This window comes from Xiphophorus couchianus, chromosome 18, assembly GCF_001444195.1.
Source record: "Xiphophorus couchianus chromosome 18, X_couchianus-1.0, whole genome shotgun sequence".
Taxonomy (NCBI): Eukaryota; Metazoa; Chordata; class Actinopteri; order Cyprinodontiformes; family Poeciliidae; genus Xiphophorus; species Xiphophorus couchianus.
This window is the reverse complement of record NC_040245.1, coordinates 23,635,134-23,648,303: the sequence shown is the minus strand read 5'-3', so window position 1 is coordinate 23,648,303 and position 13,170 is coordinate 23,635,134. Positions and strand designations below refer to the sequence as shown.

The following is a 13,170-nucleotide window of genomic DNA, read 5'->3' as shown; positions in this document are numbered from 1 at the left end:
CTTCCTTTTCTTGGTCTAAAAATCTAAATTTCTAAAAACATTTTAAAAGACCTAGATTGATTTCTACAAAGATAATATCCTTTATCTATGGGGTGCCAAAACAAAAACTAGTCTGTAATTATAATATTGGGCCTCTAGAGCCACTAAGCTGACGGGACATTTGTTTTGCATCTGGACCCTCTTAGATTATCGTTTTAAATTGGATTTTTGGTTCTGTGCCAGACAAAGCATTATCCATAATGGTTTGATTCAAGACGCATTTTTATTAATGCATGTAAATCCAGACAACATTTCTGTAAGTATTACAAATGAAGAAAGAAAGACATGTCACTTGATTTGGTCAACTGGTCAAAATGAAAAAGCAGACCAGTGAAATTACTGGTTTACCAGCCTGCTAAACCAGTAACCACCTCAACATTGTGCTTTTTAATAAAACAAAAGATGTTTTGTACTCAACTGAGTAGAATTTTAAAAAAGCAATGAAAACATTTGAAATATGATTTCCACATTGTTCACCCACTTGACTTCTTGGAGACCCTAACCTATAATGTAAAATGCTGCCATTGTTTTCTCTACTACTTGACAACATATAGCTGGCTAAGGCTAAATCTCATATCCCATTTAAAGTGGACTTACAATTTTTTCTGGACATTTGCATGTCAGTCTCATCTCTGCAGCAGCTTTACTTCCATTCCCTTCGACTTGTTTCTCGCAGAAATGCAAGTTCCTCAGAAGGGCTTTATGATTCCACATCCCATCAGCACTTTTCAGATGGACTCTAAGATGCTGAGTCACATTGCTTTCCCACAACAAACATGTTTCCCGCACTTCCTTTTGCATTAAGCAGCTGCGTGGTCTTGTGGGCCTAACGTATTATAAGTTTATTATGATAAGCATAACGGCAAGCACTTCTATGTTTCCCCTCGTCCGTTCGGTCTTGCATGAGAAGCAGAGCGGATTCCGTCCTCTTGGTCTACACCGGCATTTAGAAAGCTTTATAATTAATTAGTTTGCAGAGCAGCTCATAATGTGCTCACAGAGGAATGTGTTGTTAATTTGTCTTTGCCCCGAGAGAAATTTGGGTGTGCTTTGCTTTTTATTAGGTATTAAAAGTAGTGAGACATTCTGATGAAGGTGCGCTGCTTTGGAGGGGAGAAAAAAAGAAATATTGGAACAATCAAAGGCTCTGGTTTGGTGGAGATTTGTGAATGGTTGTAAACAACAGGGACATTTTCATTAGTTGCGCACCAGTCAGTCAGCTGGTGCAACACAGACAAGGTCAGACAACAGCTCCAGACTCACCTGTTCGTGCCACAGTTTGCTGTGCATTAACATTTCTCCGTCGCTCTCACCCAGCGCTCATAACACTCTGTTTAGTCCCTGTGCTGCTGTGCAGATGTAGCAGTAGGCAGTGGAGCGGTGTTCCGACATGTTAAGCCACAAAGACCCCTCCCTTACGATGCGTGTTTGTGTCAAATGTTGCACAAGGCCATTCCGAGCAATCTGCTATGCATTTAGAAACAGAGTAACATAAATCTAATTACAGTATTCATAAGCAAAGTTCAGCAATAGTTCTTCTGCCATCTATATGAGGACTGAAGAAGAGTGAAAACTGATCGTCTCAGAGGAGACCTTCTGGATCTAACAGAAAAAGCTGTAAAAGACTTAGCTTTGGCATGAAAACAAAGGAAAATGTGGAGGAATTTCTGAAATGGCTGAGATAATTACAGATGTGAGTCCTTAAATTATATACCATATAGAACTGACTGTTTGTGCTAGTAGCCAGCCTGCACTCAGCTGCTTAACAGACGTGGCTTATAGCTTGCAAACTGTAATGTTAAAAGCATATCGGCTTAATGAGAGTGATGGGTGGTGCTCTTTCAGTTTCCTCATCTTGACTGTCCCTGTTCTTATGACCAGGATTTTCCAAATAGCTGGGTTTGTACTTCGCTTCAGAGGGAAAAACAATTAGAATGGGTTTCTAGACTTCATACAGCTGGAGAAAAGAGTCTTAAATAAAAAAAAAACATATGAAATGTGGAAATGAAACTGAAGTTGATGCAAAACAATTAATATAATTAAAGAAATATAAAAAAACTAATGAAAATCCAACTCAATCAATTACCAATAAAATGCTGAATAAGAGGGTAACATGGTTCTGTCAATAACAACATAGTTTTACCAAATTCTGTTCTGAAACATTAAGCACTTTTTTCAGTTGGATTCAGTATCACAGTATATATATAAAGTATATGTACATAGGATAACATGACATAAAGTTTTATATGTAAATAAATTAGCTGTCAAAGCTTCCTGCAATAAACAGCAACATGTTTCCACACACAGCCACTCTGTTCAGAATATCTGGCATAAGTAGTACATGGGCTCAGCTGTTGGTACAATAAGACAACCGGCCGTAAAACTGCAGGAGGAAGGAAGTTCCTGCAAGTCAGGAAGTGCTTTGTGGTTGCCTGTCAAAAACCACAACACTTCTGTGACTAATCCAAACTTCCCTGTATTCTCCTTTTATGTTTTTCCTCCCTTTCCTTTTTCTATGTACACTCTTTTAGGCATTTCATCCTCAATCTCCTTTCTTTTTTTATCTTACAGGATTATCGAGAGGATGGCATGGACCTGGGGAGCGACGCATCCAGTCGCTCCAGCTCAGAGTCCAACTCCAACAAGGTTACACCCTGCTCTCCTTCTCTTGACCTTGCCAATCTGGAGGACTACAAATCCTCCCCGTCCCCAGATCTGGGCACTCTAGATGACTACGAGGAGGATGAGGACTACCAGGAGTACAAGAAGAAAGTGATGGAGGAGTGGGAGAGTGAGTATGGCGAGGAATACACCTCCCCGCAGCCCCCTGGTCAAGACGAAAGCAAAGAGAGCGCCGTGAACGGTAGCAGTCTAAAAGAAGGCTACAGGAAGTCGGCGAATGCTCGCAGCCTCGCTGAAGAATTCCAGGATGTGAAGACGGTCCCGCCCCTGCCGGCCCCCGCAGGACGCACCGCCACCTCCGTGGCAACTGTCCCTGATGAACTGAAGCAGAACGGGAATTTGATTCTGCACCAGAGCAACCAGCTCCACTCTTCCAGCACAGCTGAGGGAGGACCAGAGACTCCCAAAGCTGGCCACCGCAGCTCCGGTAAGGGCCGGGGGAGTCGCAGCAGTGGCAGGGGTGCTGGTGGTGGCGGAGGAGGAGATGGTGGAGGAGGAGGAAGTGGAGGAACTGGGGGTCCGATGCGGGAGTACAGAGAGGAGGAGGAGAGCGTAGAGGAGGAACCCCTGCCCACAATGGATTGGGCGGCCCTGGAGAGACACCTGGCCGGTCTACAGTGCAGAGAGCAAGAGAACCAAAACCTGAACCACAACCAGAACCACATGGGCAAGACCAACTACACCTCGGTGAGTGTGCACTTGACTACACATCGTTCTTGAATCTTGCTGTGCTGAGCTTCTCATGTCAAAGGTCATCTGTCATAATAAACTCTCCAGCAGCCGTAATCCTGCAGTCAGCCATGTCAGATAGACCCTGGAAACACAAGGTTAGCTCAGCTGGAGTAAGGAAGAGGGATTAGTTGGCTAATGTAGCGCTAAACTATGTGACCCATGCATCTATTACCATGACGATCAGATCAGTCTAACACAGCTGGAAGGAAGGGGAGGCTGTGAAGGAGCAGCAAACACACAGCCGACTGTTAATTCATAGTGTTGATTGGGGAAGCTTTTTGACACTTTAAGGGGGCATTCACACCAGCCTTGTTTAGTCCGCGTTAATCCAACTCTAGTTCATTTGCCTAGAAAGTGTGGTTTGTGTGAAAACAGTTAATGCTGTTTCACCTAAAAAGCTAGGTCTTGGTTTGGTTGAAATGAGCTCTGGGCGTGGTTCGAATGCATAGGTTGCAAGCAGACTGGAGACTACTCCAACGCTCCAAAAGTGGGAAGCGGACTACAGCATAGGGAAATTGGGGTAAATACAATCTAAACAAACGTGCGGGTCTAGCTCTTGAAATGGCTTGTGGCCTTCTGCCTATGACAAAGAAAATCCTAAAACCACTCAAATCTGACACCAGTTAATTTCTGTTTACATTTTGCGAAGAAGGAAGTTAGATATATGGATCAATGTCTTCTGCTTAGGAGGTTTTTGTGTCTTTTCCGTCAGCGGTCTTGGTGCAGCGCCACCACAGGCGAGGGGAGGGACAGGTTCTTCTAAGGGTTGGATCATTTGACACAGCACAATGTGGAAAACGAACCTGCTGCAAATGGAACAAATGTTGCAATTTCGCTTTCTAATCGAACCGAATCTAGCAGATTATCACGTGTGAAAAAATAAGTCACATACATTATCAGTCATTTTGGGTCTGAAATTTTAAAAAAATCTAAGATCAGAGTTGTAAATACAAAGAACCCCAGCTCATAATTCTTAATATTTCATAGCTGATGACGGTCTTACTCTAGAGTTTGGTTGCTGACCAACTAGAATTGATGTCGAACAAAATTTCTAGAGATGGGAACGTTCTTTGTTGTTGCCATGTGGCGCTTCCACCAGAAGAGGTCAGTGTTGCATCAACGTTGAGCATCTCCTGGCACGTGGACGCATTCCCATCAGCTCCAGCATGAAAGCTGGATATTTATTACCATGGCAGCTTGAATCATAACTCTGACTCACTCCCATAGTTTAAGTGTTGGTCTGAGGGTCCAAAAGGGTGTAACCTTAAAATGTGCAGTGGAAAATTGAACCAACAGCAGGTAAATGTTTGCTTGAAAAACACAGAATGATGCTTCCCCCCCAACACCTCTTCCTCTGTTGATATGCGAGCACCAAGACCTTTTCCTCAGTGCACACACACAATGGCTGTGACCCGAGCTATTGTGGCTGTGTTGTGTGTGTTGTTTGTCTGTCCTGGAGTCCCGAAGCCCTCCTCTCTCCTCCTCCTCCTCCCTTTGTCTCCTTGAGGCACGTCAGGAATGCAGCGGAAGATGTGGGAGATGAAAGAAAGGAAGGAGGGGAGGGAAAGGACAGGAACGAGGAGCGAGCAGTTCAGGGCAGCATGGCTCGTGTGTTTGTGTCAGCTCATTACCTGCTGTCCATCTAAAACAAGAAGACCACCCCCTGCTGTGCTTTAGACGGGGGGAGTCTGCCCTCCCTTCCTTCAGGCATACAAATGATACAAATGACCTCGCTGGAAGAAAACTTAGAACCATATGGATCGAAGACTGTGGCATCAGATTCAGAGAGATTCTTGGAGATGATTCTGGGACTAAATAAAGTTCCAAGGAAAACCATGCCAAAGTTACGTTAAGACAAAAATAATAATTTAGGGCCTATTCCCTTTAAAGATGCACTGATTGGCCGATACCAACTTCCACTTTGCTCACCTTGATTTCAATTGACTGAGATACTTTTTTTAATTTTAAGAACACATCACAAAGAGAAAGAAAATCTCCTGCAGGGTGTTGGATAGAGGTAGTAATTTTGAATGCAAAATAAAGTGGAAAAAATTACAAGATTATCCCCAAATACATGTGAAAGCTCACATTCTTAGTCTGTACTTGATTTTTTTGCAACATGATGATGTGCATTACAGGTGGTTGTTTTGTTTACGAACCAAAAAGGATGATAAGACGTAATGCTTCAACATGATAAGTATATTGGTTTAAGATTTGTGTTAGAACTGTTTATTTGGAAGAAATAGAAGTCTCAGTGCTTTGTTTGGGATCCAAACTGGACCTAGTTTTAGAACCACTAAGGGTGTAGAGGTGAAAATAAAGCCTTAATTGGTCCTTCAGATGAAAGTATTATACAAAAGCAAACAGTGAAGCAAATCTTGATCATGTTTATTCTCATTAAGAGACGTAAAACAAGGCACAGACTGTATACAGAGATGGTTTGAAACATTGTGGAGTTTAGATGGAAACACGTCGCCATTTTTGTCATCTTTGTTCCTTTTGCACGAGTCTTTCTGCGCTACACTGTTCCCATGATTACTGCTGAAATTTCTCCATTTGTTGTGTTCAGACTCGACTAAAACATGGTCACAGTGAATGCAGAAGATGTACAGATGGCACCGTCCAGATGCCTTCAGCTATTTAATGTTGGGGATAATTAGGCCTTCAATATAAATCATTACATAAAAGACGGCTTTTTCAGAAGCTCTGCTTTTTATCTGCTGGATAACAAAAAAAAAAAAATCCATGATTAACTTTATTCCTTTTACTATTCGCAACCTGTAAAATAGAAATCTACTCATCTTCTTTGTCATGGTCCAAATTAGTACCTGATTTTTTTTAAGGTATGACCTGAAATGCATTTTCAGTTGTTTCTGCGGTTATGAGACAGTCCTAAATTTGCCGGACACAGCCCAGGACATAAGTAATGGCTTTTTAAACAGTGTTAAATATTTTAGATCCACACAGGCCGGACCCACCAATGAGACACTTGAGTGTGTTCATTTGCAGACGGGCGTGTCTGTCTGAGATGTCGCAGGGGTCCACTGGGACTGAAACAGTCACGCATCAGGAGATCTTAGAAAGCATCAGCACTAAAGAGAAGCACAACACAAGGCTCCTAATCTGCAGTGATCACTGCATTGACTCTCAGAAGTAGTCGGAGCCCCTGAACTTTATCACAGTTTCTAATTTTGTTACCATTCAAAATATATATTATAAAAATAACATGTGCTGTGCATTTGTGTTCATCCCTGTACAAATGCAAGTTTGTTCAGGGCACGTGTCTGCCAGCGTAGCAGACCTGTGTGTGTCTTGTTTCATCCTGCAGGAAAGGCAGCCTACCCCTGGATTCCCATCAACTCCTGAAGAAAAGCCTCCCCTCAGCACAATGCTGCCACCACCATGCTTTAACATAGAGAGCACCACATACCATGCCTTACCAAATATTCGATTCTGCTGTCAGATTTTCAAAAGCTGGGAGATTTTTTTTTTTACCTCCCTTCTGCAGTAGCAACAGAGAATTTATTTTCTCAGTGACCATAAAAATCTTCAGTTGTTTGAATCCCATTCAGCTCTGCATAAAAGGCAGCAGGTGTGTTTGTTCAGGGTGTGGTCTCCAGCTGCTGCAGAGTCAGTGCATGCCTGCAAGCAGTACGTGTGGAGGCACGGTGACCCCACCTTTTAGCTAGTCTCTAATGGATCTGCAGAAACGTGGGCAGAGAGGTTTCCACAGGGACCACAGGCACACCCAGGGTAGCATGACCTCTCCCCCTTTAATTAAACCCAGGATAATACAATCAGAGCAATATTTTTTCTTCTTCTCCAGCCTTCAAGTTAAGAAAAACTGAGAGACGGTCTTCGTGTTCAGTATGGCTGTCAGTTCTCAAAAAGGGTATTTATTGTATATTCTCCAAGTGATATACTGCAGAGGTGTTAAAACCTGTGCCTACAGGCTACTACTTTTCTGTGTCAGAGTTCACACACCCAGACGCGCGTACACGTTTTACAAACGCCCTGTGGGCAGACTGTGGTTATAAAGATAGCGTCTCTGCTGAGACCTGCAGCACTAAATCTGCTTAAAATGTGCCAAGAAGAAAACCTCTGTCACTCAGACACGTATTTACTAAACCTGCTAGAAGGTTTACGCCGCATGCTATGTAAAGCCTCGAGGGAAATGTGCGGCTTGATGCACACAAAAGACTCATTGTTCAGTGACACACAACAAAAAGGTTTGATGAAACAGATTTCACCTTATTCCAGAGACACGATTTTGTGCTTTGGACCTCAGCTGTAAATTTCTTCTACTACCCAAAAATAACAAAAAAAAGTTTCAGATGAATGTTAGATTGGACTCTACTCTAATAGTTACATTAATACACCATAATTTAGCATCACTTTTTTGTCATATTTGGGTTTTTATTCTACTTTTTTCACATTCCTCCAAAGTTCTGCCATACTGGAGGAATTCTTTTGTTGTTTTTCAGTACATCCTTTCTATGTTTCCAGTATTTCCTTTATATTTCACATAAAACTATAAAGGCTGCAGGAAAATAAAATATGCAGACTTGGATCTGAGCTTTACTGTCTATGTGAATAATTAGGTATAACAGCTTTTTATCAGAATCCTTGTTTGAAAAAGAGAGAGAATAATTTAATAATAAAAAAAAACACATCTCTGTCAGGGTGCAATAAAAGTAGTTCACATTCTGAGTTTTACCAAGGAGATTTTTTTTTCAAATCAGTTTTGATTTGATTAGATTTCCCAAAAGCGAACATCAGTTTATACGGACGGATGTCTCAATCAGAGTGCTAGTCTTCAAACAATGCCATCTATCTGCTTGAGAACTTGAGAACTTGAAAGTGGAGTAATATTGCACGCTATATTTTATTAGTACTGTTTCAAATTTATTCAAAAAGAATGTTCCTGACACTGTAGTATCAGGTGTTTCTTCCCAATGACTGACATATTGTCCCAACTACAGTTTCCGCTAGACAGCCACAACATTTTAAAACCTCTTTTTGCCTTGGCTCTATTCTATAAAAATCTGTTTTTTACATATATGTTTAAACTGTCACCATGTCCTGACAGTGTAATATGAGCTCCTCTGCCTCCTCCCTGTGGTCCTACCGCCATCTGCAGAAATAGACTGCTTGGTCAGAAACAACCAATCAGATCCAGGAGGATGGTCTTAGCGCCGTCAATCATGCCAGTGTACACATTGCTCACATCGTCCCCCTTGCTCTCTGGTTTGCTACAGCTAGTTACCCACAATGGAGCCTGTCGTGAATGCTCAAGCTAGTTAGCTTGTCCATCAATGATGGCGGATGAGCAGTTTTCAGGTAATGGTAAGTTGTTTCTCCGCTGTTGGCATAGCTGCAGCACGTACAAGAGGGTGATTGACAGCGCTAAGACCCTGGCTGTGATTGGTTGTTTCTGGGCGGACGTGGTGCATTTCTGCAGATAGAAATAGGACCACAGAGAGGAGGCAAATAAACTGGATTTTTTTTTCACAAATCATTTGTTTCATACTGTCATAACATGGTGACAATTTGAAAAAATTACATGTAAGAAAAATATGTATTTTTATAAAAGTTACCTACTGCAGCTTTAAGGGCAAGCAAAGCGAGTGATGTAGTGATTATGTATGGTTTGTGAGATCAGCCAGCTGTAGGGTTTAGAGGTATTAACAAAACTCAGAGATCATTTTTGATAGAATGTAAGATATATTGTTCAAATCTGATATTTGCACTGGAACAACCGGATCACATTCGTCATTTCTATAAGTCTTGTCATTGCTGGTTTAAGAGAGAAAAGGTTTTTTTTGTTGTTGTTTTTTTAAAGGCTGTTATGGTGCTGCCATAGAGAGCCAACTTAATTCATAAAAGTACAAAAATGTTATGAGAACACCTCTTACAATACATGTAGCTTCATTCTTTGTTGCTAAAGATTTATAAGACTCAAAACGTAAAGCAATATTCTTCAATAAACCCATGTAAAATGTCCTCCTGCTTAATAAACTTAGCACTATGCTGTGAATGTCGTAATAAGGGCTGGGAGTGGTTTAGTGACAGCCTAACCTTGACAGTAACCCTATCTGAGCACAGTATACAGAGCAGGTCACAAAACGAACTAGACAGAGATTACAGAAAGAATCTGTAACCAAGTCTCTTTTTACCCTGTGAACATCGATATAAACACAGTTTGATTACTTAGAAACCATCGGATTTGCTATGACATACATGGCCTCGGACACAAAAGGTTCATCCATTCTCAGAACGCACATTATCTGATTAAAACAAAACCCTGAAACATTTTTAGTGCTTATTCTCTCATTTTCAGCTCTCAGCTGAGGCAAAGCAGAACTATGTAACAGCCAAGTGTTGTTTAAAATTATCATATAAACAGTCAAATAAGCCGAGAACCGATGTAAACTGTACGAGTGTGCAGTGCTCTGCTACAGAAAAGCACTTAATGGCGTCTGAAAATAAAAGCAGAGAACCTCTTTATGGGCATGTTCAGCCGCTGGACTAAATCGACAAGCCTCCGCTAACAACCTAACTACCATGTTTACCCAGAACTCGCTGTGCCACGTAAGGGAAAAGATTTCTGTCTCCAAACAGTTGGAGACAGAAAAGAATTACAGGGTTCGAAAGCCTTGAACACATGGTGGAGGAGATATGAATAGGTCCAAGCACTCAGAGTGAGGAGGTCACGAGAGAGTCGGACTGTGGGGCTTTAAAAGCAAATGTAGGTGAGAACTACAGGCTCAGAGTTGTTGCATTGGATAAACATGATGGTCTGACAATACAGAGTAACGCACAATCAAGATTTGCTTGGGCAGAGCATGAACGCCGAGAGGGCAGAGCTACACCCAGGTGTGGTGAACTCTTTCTGAGTTTTTTTTTTGTCTAATTCCACCACATATAACAAACATCACCCCACCATGTGTGTGTGAGTGTGTGATACTAGCCGAAACACGCCCGACCCGCGGCACGCCAGAACTCAAACACACATAAACTGTGTGGAGCGGTCTCAGCTCCTGTGTCTCCTGTTGCCTTAAACACACACGCTCAATCTCAGCTGTCCACATCAGATGAAAGGATAACGTTTTATCTTCTCATCTACTCTGACCCTGCTAGTGTTTACACAAGTTATCTTTTGTTTCCTATCTTTGTGTCTTTTTTTTCTGTGGAATATTTTTTTCCATCTGAGATTAACCTTGGATTCCTCACAGCAAGTTGGGCATTTAACACAGGTAAACAACCAGCTTCCTTACTAGAACGAAGATGTCAGGTCGTAAATGTTCAGACAGAGTTAGACAAGTCTTTTGGCAAAAAGCTTTACATTTATTTATAGCTCAGGGCTCTACATTCTTCTGCTGTGACATGTTGTTTCTCCAGCTTGTATGGACCTGGAATCAGACAACAGTTTTACTTCGAAAATAACTTTTTAAGCCAGCTCTTTTTCAGTCTTTTTAGTCATTTCTAAGCTCTACTTTACCATTCTGGTGAAAGGAGAATACCTTTCCAAATGCTTGTCATGTGCATTGTAGCCGGGCTTTATGAAAGTCGGGTTTTTTTCTTCCGCTGTGCAGCTGCTTTGAATATCTTCTTACCTTAAGGGGCAAAGAGTTTACGTGCTGCACCAGGCTGAGCTCAAAGAGGTAAAAAAAGAACAAAACCCCCGGCTGGTTAAAAACTGGACCTTTTGTCCAGACTGAAAAAAATTACAGATTACGACTAAATTATGCAAGCGACAACTGGAACCACAAAGTGGATTGCACTTGTATATTGTTTTTTGTGGAAGAGTAAAAACTGCAGGTGCAAAGTTTTACTACATGCTACCTTAAATGGATAAAGCTTAACCACAGTCACATGATCTCTCTTTTGCCCCCGTTGATCCAGTACACCTAGCAAGTCTGATGTGCTAAAGGGTTTGCTTAGATTAAAGTTAACAGTGTGATTAACAGTTAGATGGAGAAAGTCACAGTAATGTCACTTTGGGTGTGTTAGCTTATATTTTTATAACTCATGTCACTCAAAAAGCATTTTGTCTGTTACTGTCTTTTAAAATTAGGTTATGAGTGGTGAATTTGATTGAGAACTGTGGAAATTATAGCTTAGCATTTTCTGCCACATCATATTTAAGCTTGAATGGCTTGGATTCAGGCCATTCAAGCTTGGATCCAATAGAGTTTGTCTAATATCTAAACTTTGTTGTATACAACATAAAAAATAAATGATAAGACTTACAGTACTTCAACACTAACTTTTTTCACATTTTGTCACAATAAACCCAAAAGGGTTTTTTTTGTTTTGTATTTTTCTGTCAAGGTCTGGTAGGTTTGTTGGATATTAGTTAACATACAACACAGGTGTCAAACTCCAGTCCTCGAGGGCCGCTGTCCTGCAGTTTTTAGATGTGTCACAAGTACAAAACACTGGAATGAAATTGCTTAATTACCTCCTCCTTGTGTAGATCAGTTCTCCAGAGCCTTAATGACCTAATTATTCTATTCAGGTGTGGTGCAGCAGAGGCACATCTAAAAGTTGCAGGACACCGGCCCTTGAGGACTGGAGTTCGACACCCCTGACATACAACATAATAAAGAGCAAGGAACGCAGCAGAAATGTCAGAGGAAGACCTTTACAGTAAAGCTATAGTAAGGAGAGCATTAATCACAGAAGCAGAGGTCCATTGTAAATTTGGAGGAAAGTCTGAGATGCACAGCTGGAAAGCGAGAAAATATGACAACAGGACAATTAATAATCATGCATTCTACAGGGACTGCAAGAAATATGTTTAAAGTATTGGCATCACAAAGTAAATGCTCACAGTAGTAATCTTGCAAAGAACTGTTTTGAATGTAGTGATTGTTAGGTAACGTATTCCAAGTGTCATTTTATATTCACATGCATAATATTAATGCATAATACAGTCACACCTCACACAAATGACATGTCCAAGATGCTTATGATCACAGAGATTTATGGGAAAACAGTTGAGAAGCACGAAAACGGGGGAAAACTGACGTTTTATGCCACTGATGTCATTATCACCATATTTCCCAATTCTGTTACCATTGGATAATTATCTAATATTGTGCATCATAAATCTGGCTTTTATGGTAAGGGGGGAAATAACCTTTAAAGAAAACCATGGAAAAGTCATGTTTTCAGTTTGATGCAAGTGATGTAAGAAACCAGGTCAGAATTTTGTTGCCTAAAGCTGTAAATTCCACTGCTGGTTGTCATCGTGCAAAATGCAAAAACACTCACCTGAACCCACCCATCCTTTTGTTGAGTCACTTCTGATTCACCCTAGTTTGGGAATGAAAGACAAAATGTACAGTCAACCTTCTCTTCAGCACCTATTATATCTTTTTTTAGCATTGAAGTCAGCTTAGGCTCAACTCATTTCTACACCAGCCTGTGAACTTCACGCTTTTTCATATTTTCCCACTGTATTCTCCAGTGGTTTGGCATACTCTGTCCTTCACTACTATTCTCACTTCTGCTCCCAGCTAATTGTTTTCTTCCTCTAGCTGTCAGGAGGCATTATGCCCTAATGTTCTCACACAGCCAAAATACAGCAGGAGACCATTTTCCACATTCCGCCTGACTCCCCTTTTTTCCACCTCATGAAAACTATCAAAGCGGGGGCGCAGGCTGTGAGTGGCAGAGCGTGCTGGGGAGGAAATGGGGATTTGTGTAGCA

General features: G+C 41.3%; 1 protein-coding gene across 4 annotated transcripts in view; it reads left to right on the top strand.

Moving 5' to 3' along the window:
• schip1 (schwannomin interacting protein 1) overlaps positions 1-13,170 on the top strand; it is a 265,176-nt gene that overhangs the window by 215,473 nt on the left and 36,533 nt on the right. For all 4 annotated transcript variants that reach the window (XM_028045404.1, XM_028045403.1, XM_028045406.1 and 1 more), the window contains one exon: positions 2,611-3,408. In XM_028045404.1, the coding sequence (XP_027901205.1) occupies positions 2,611-3,408 (798 nt within the window). The remainder of the gene's footprint in view (positions 1-2,610; positions 3,409-13,170) is intronic.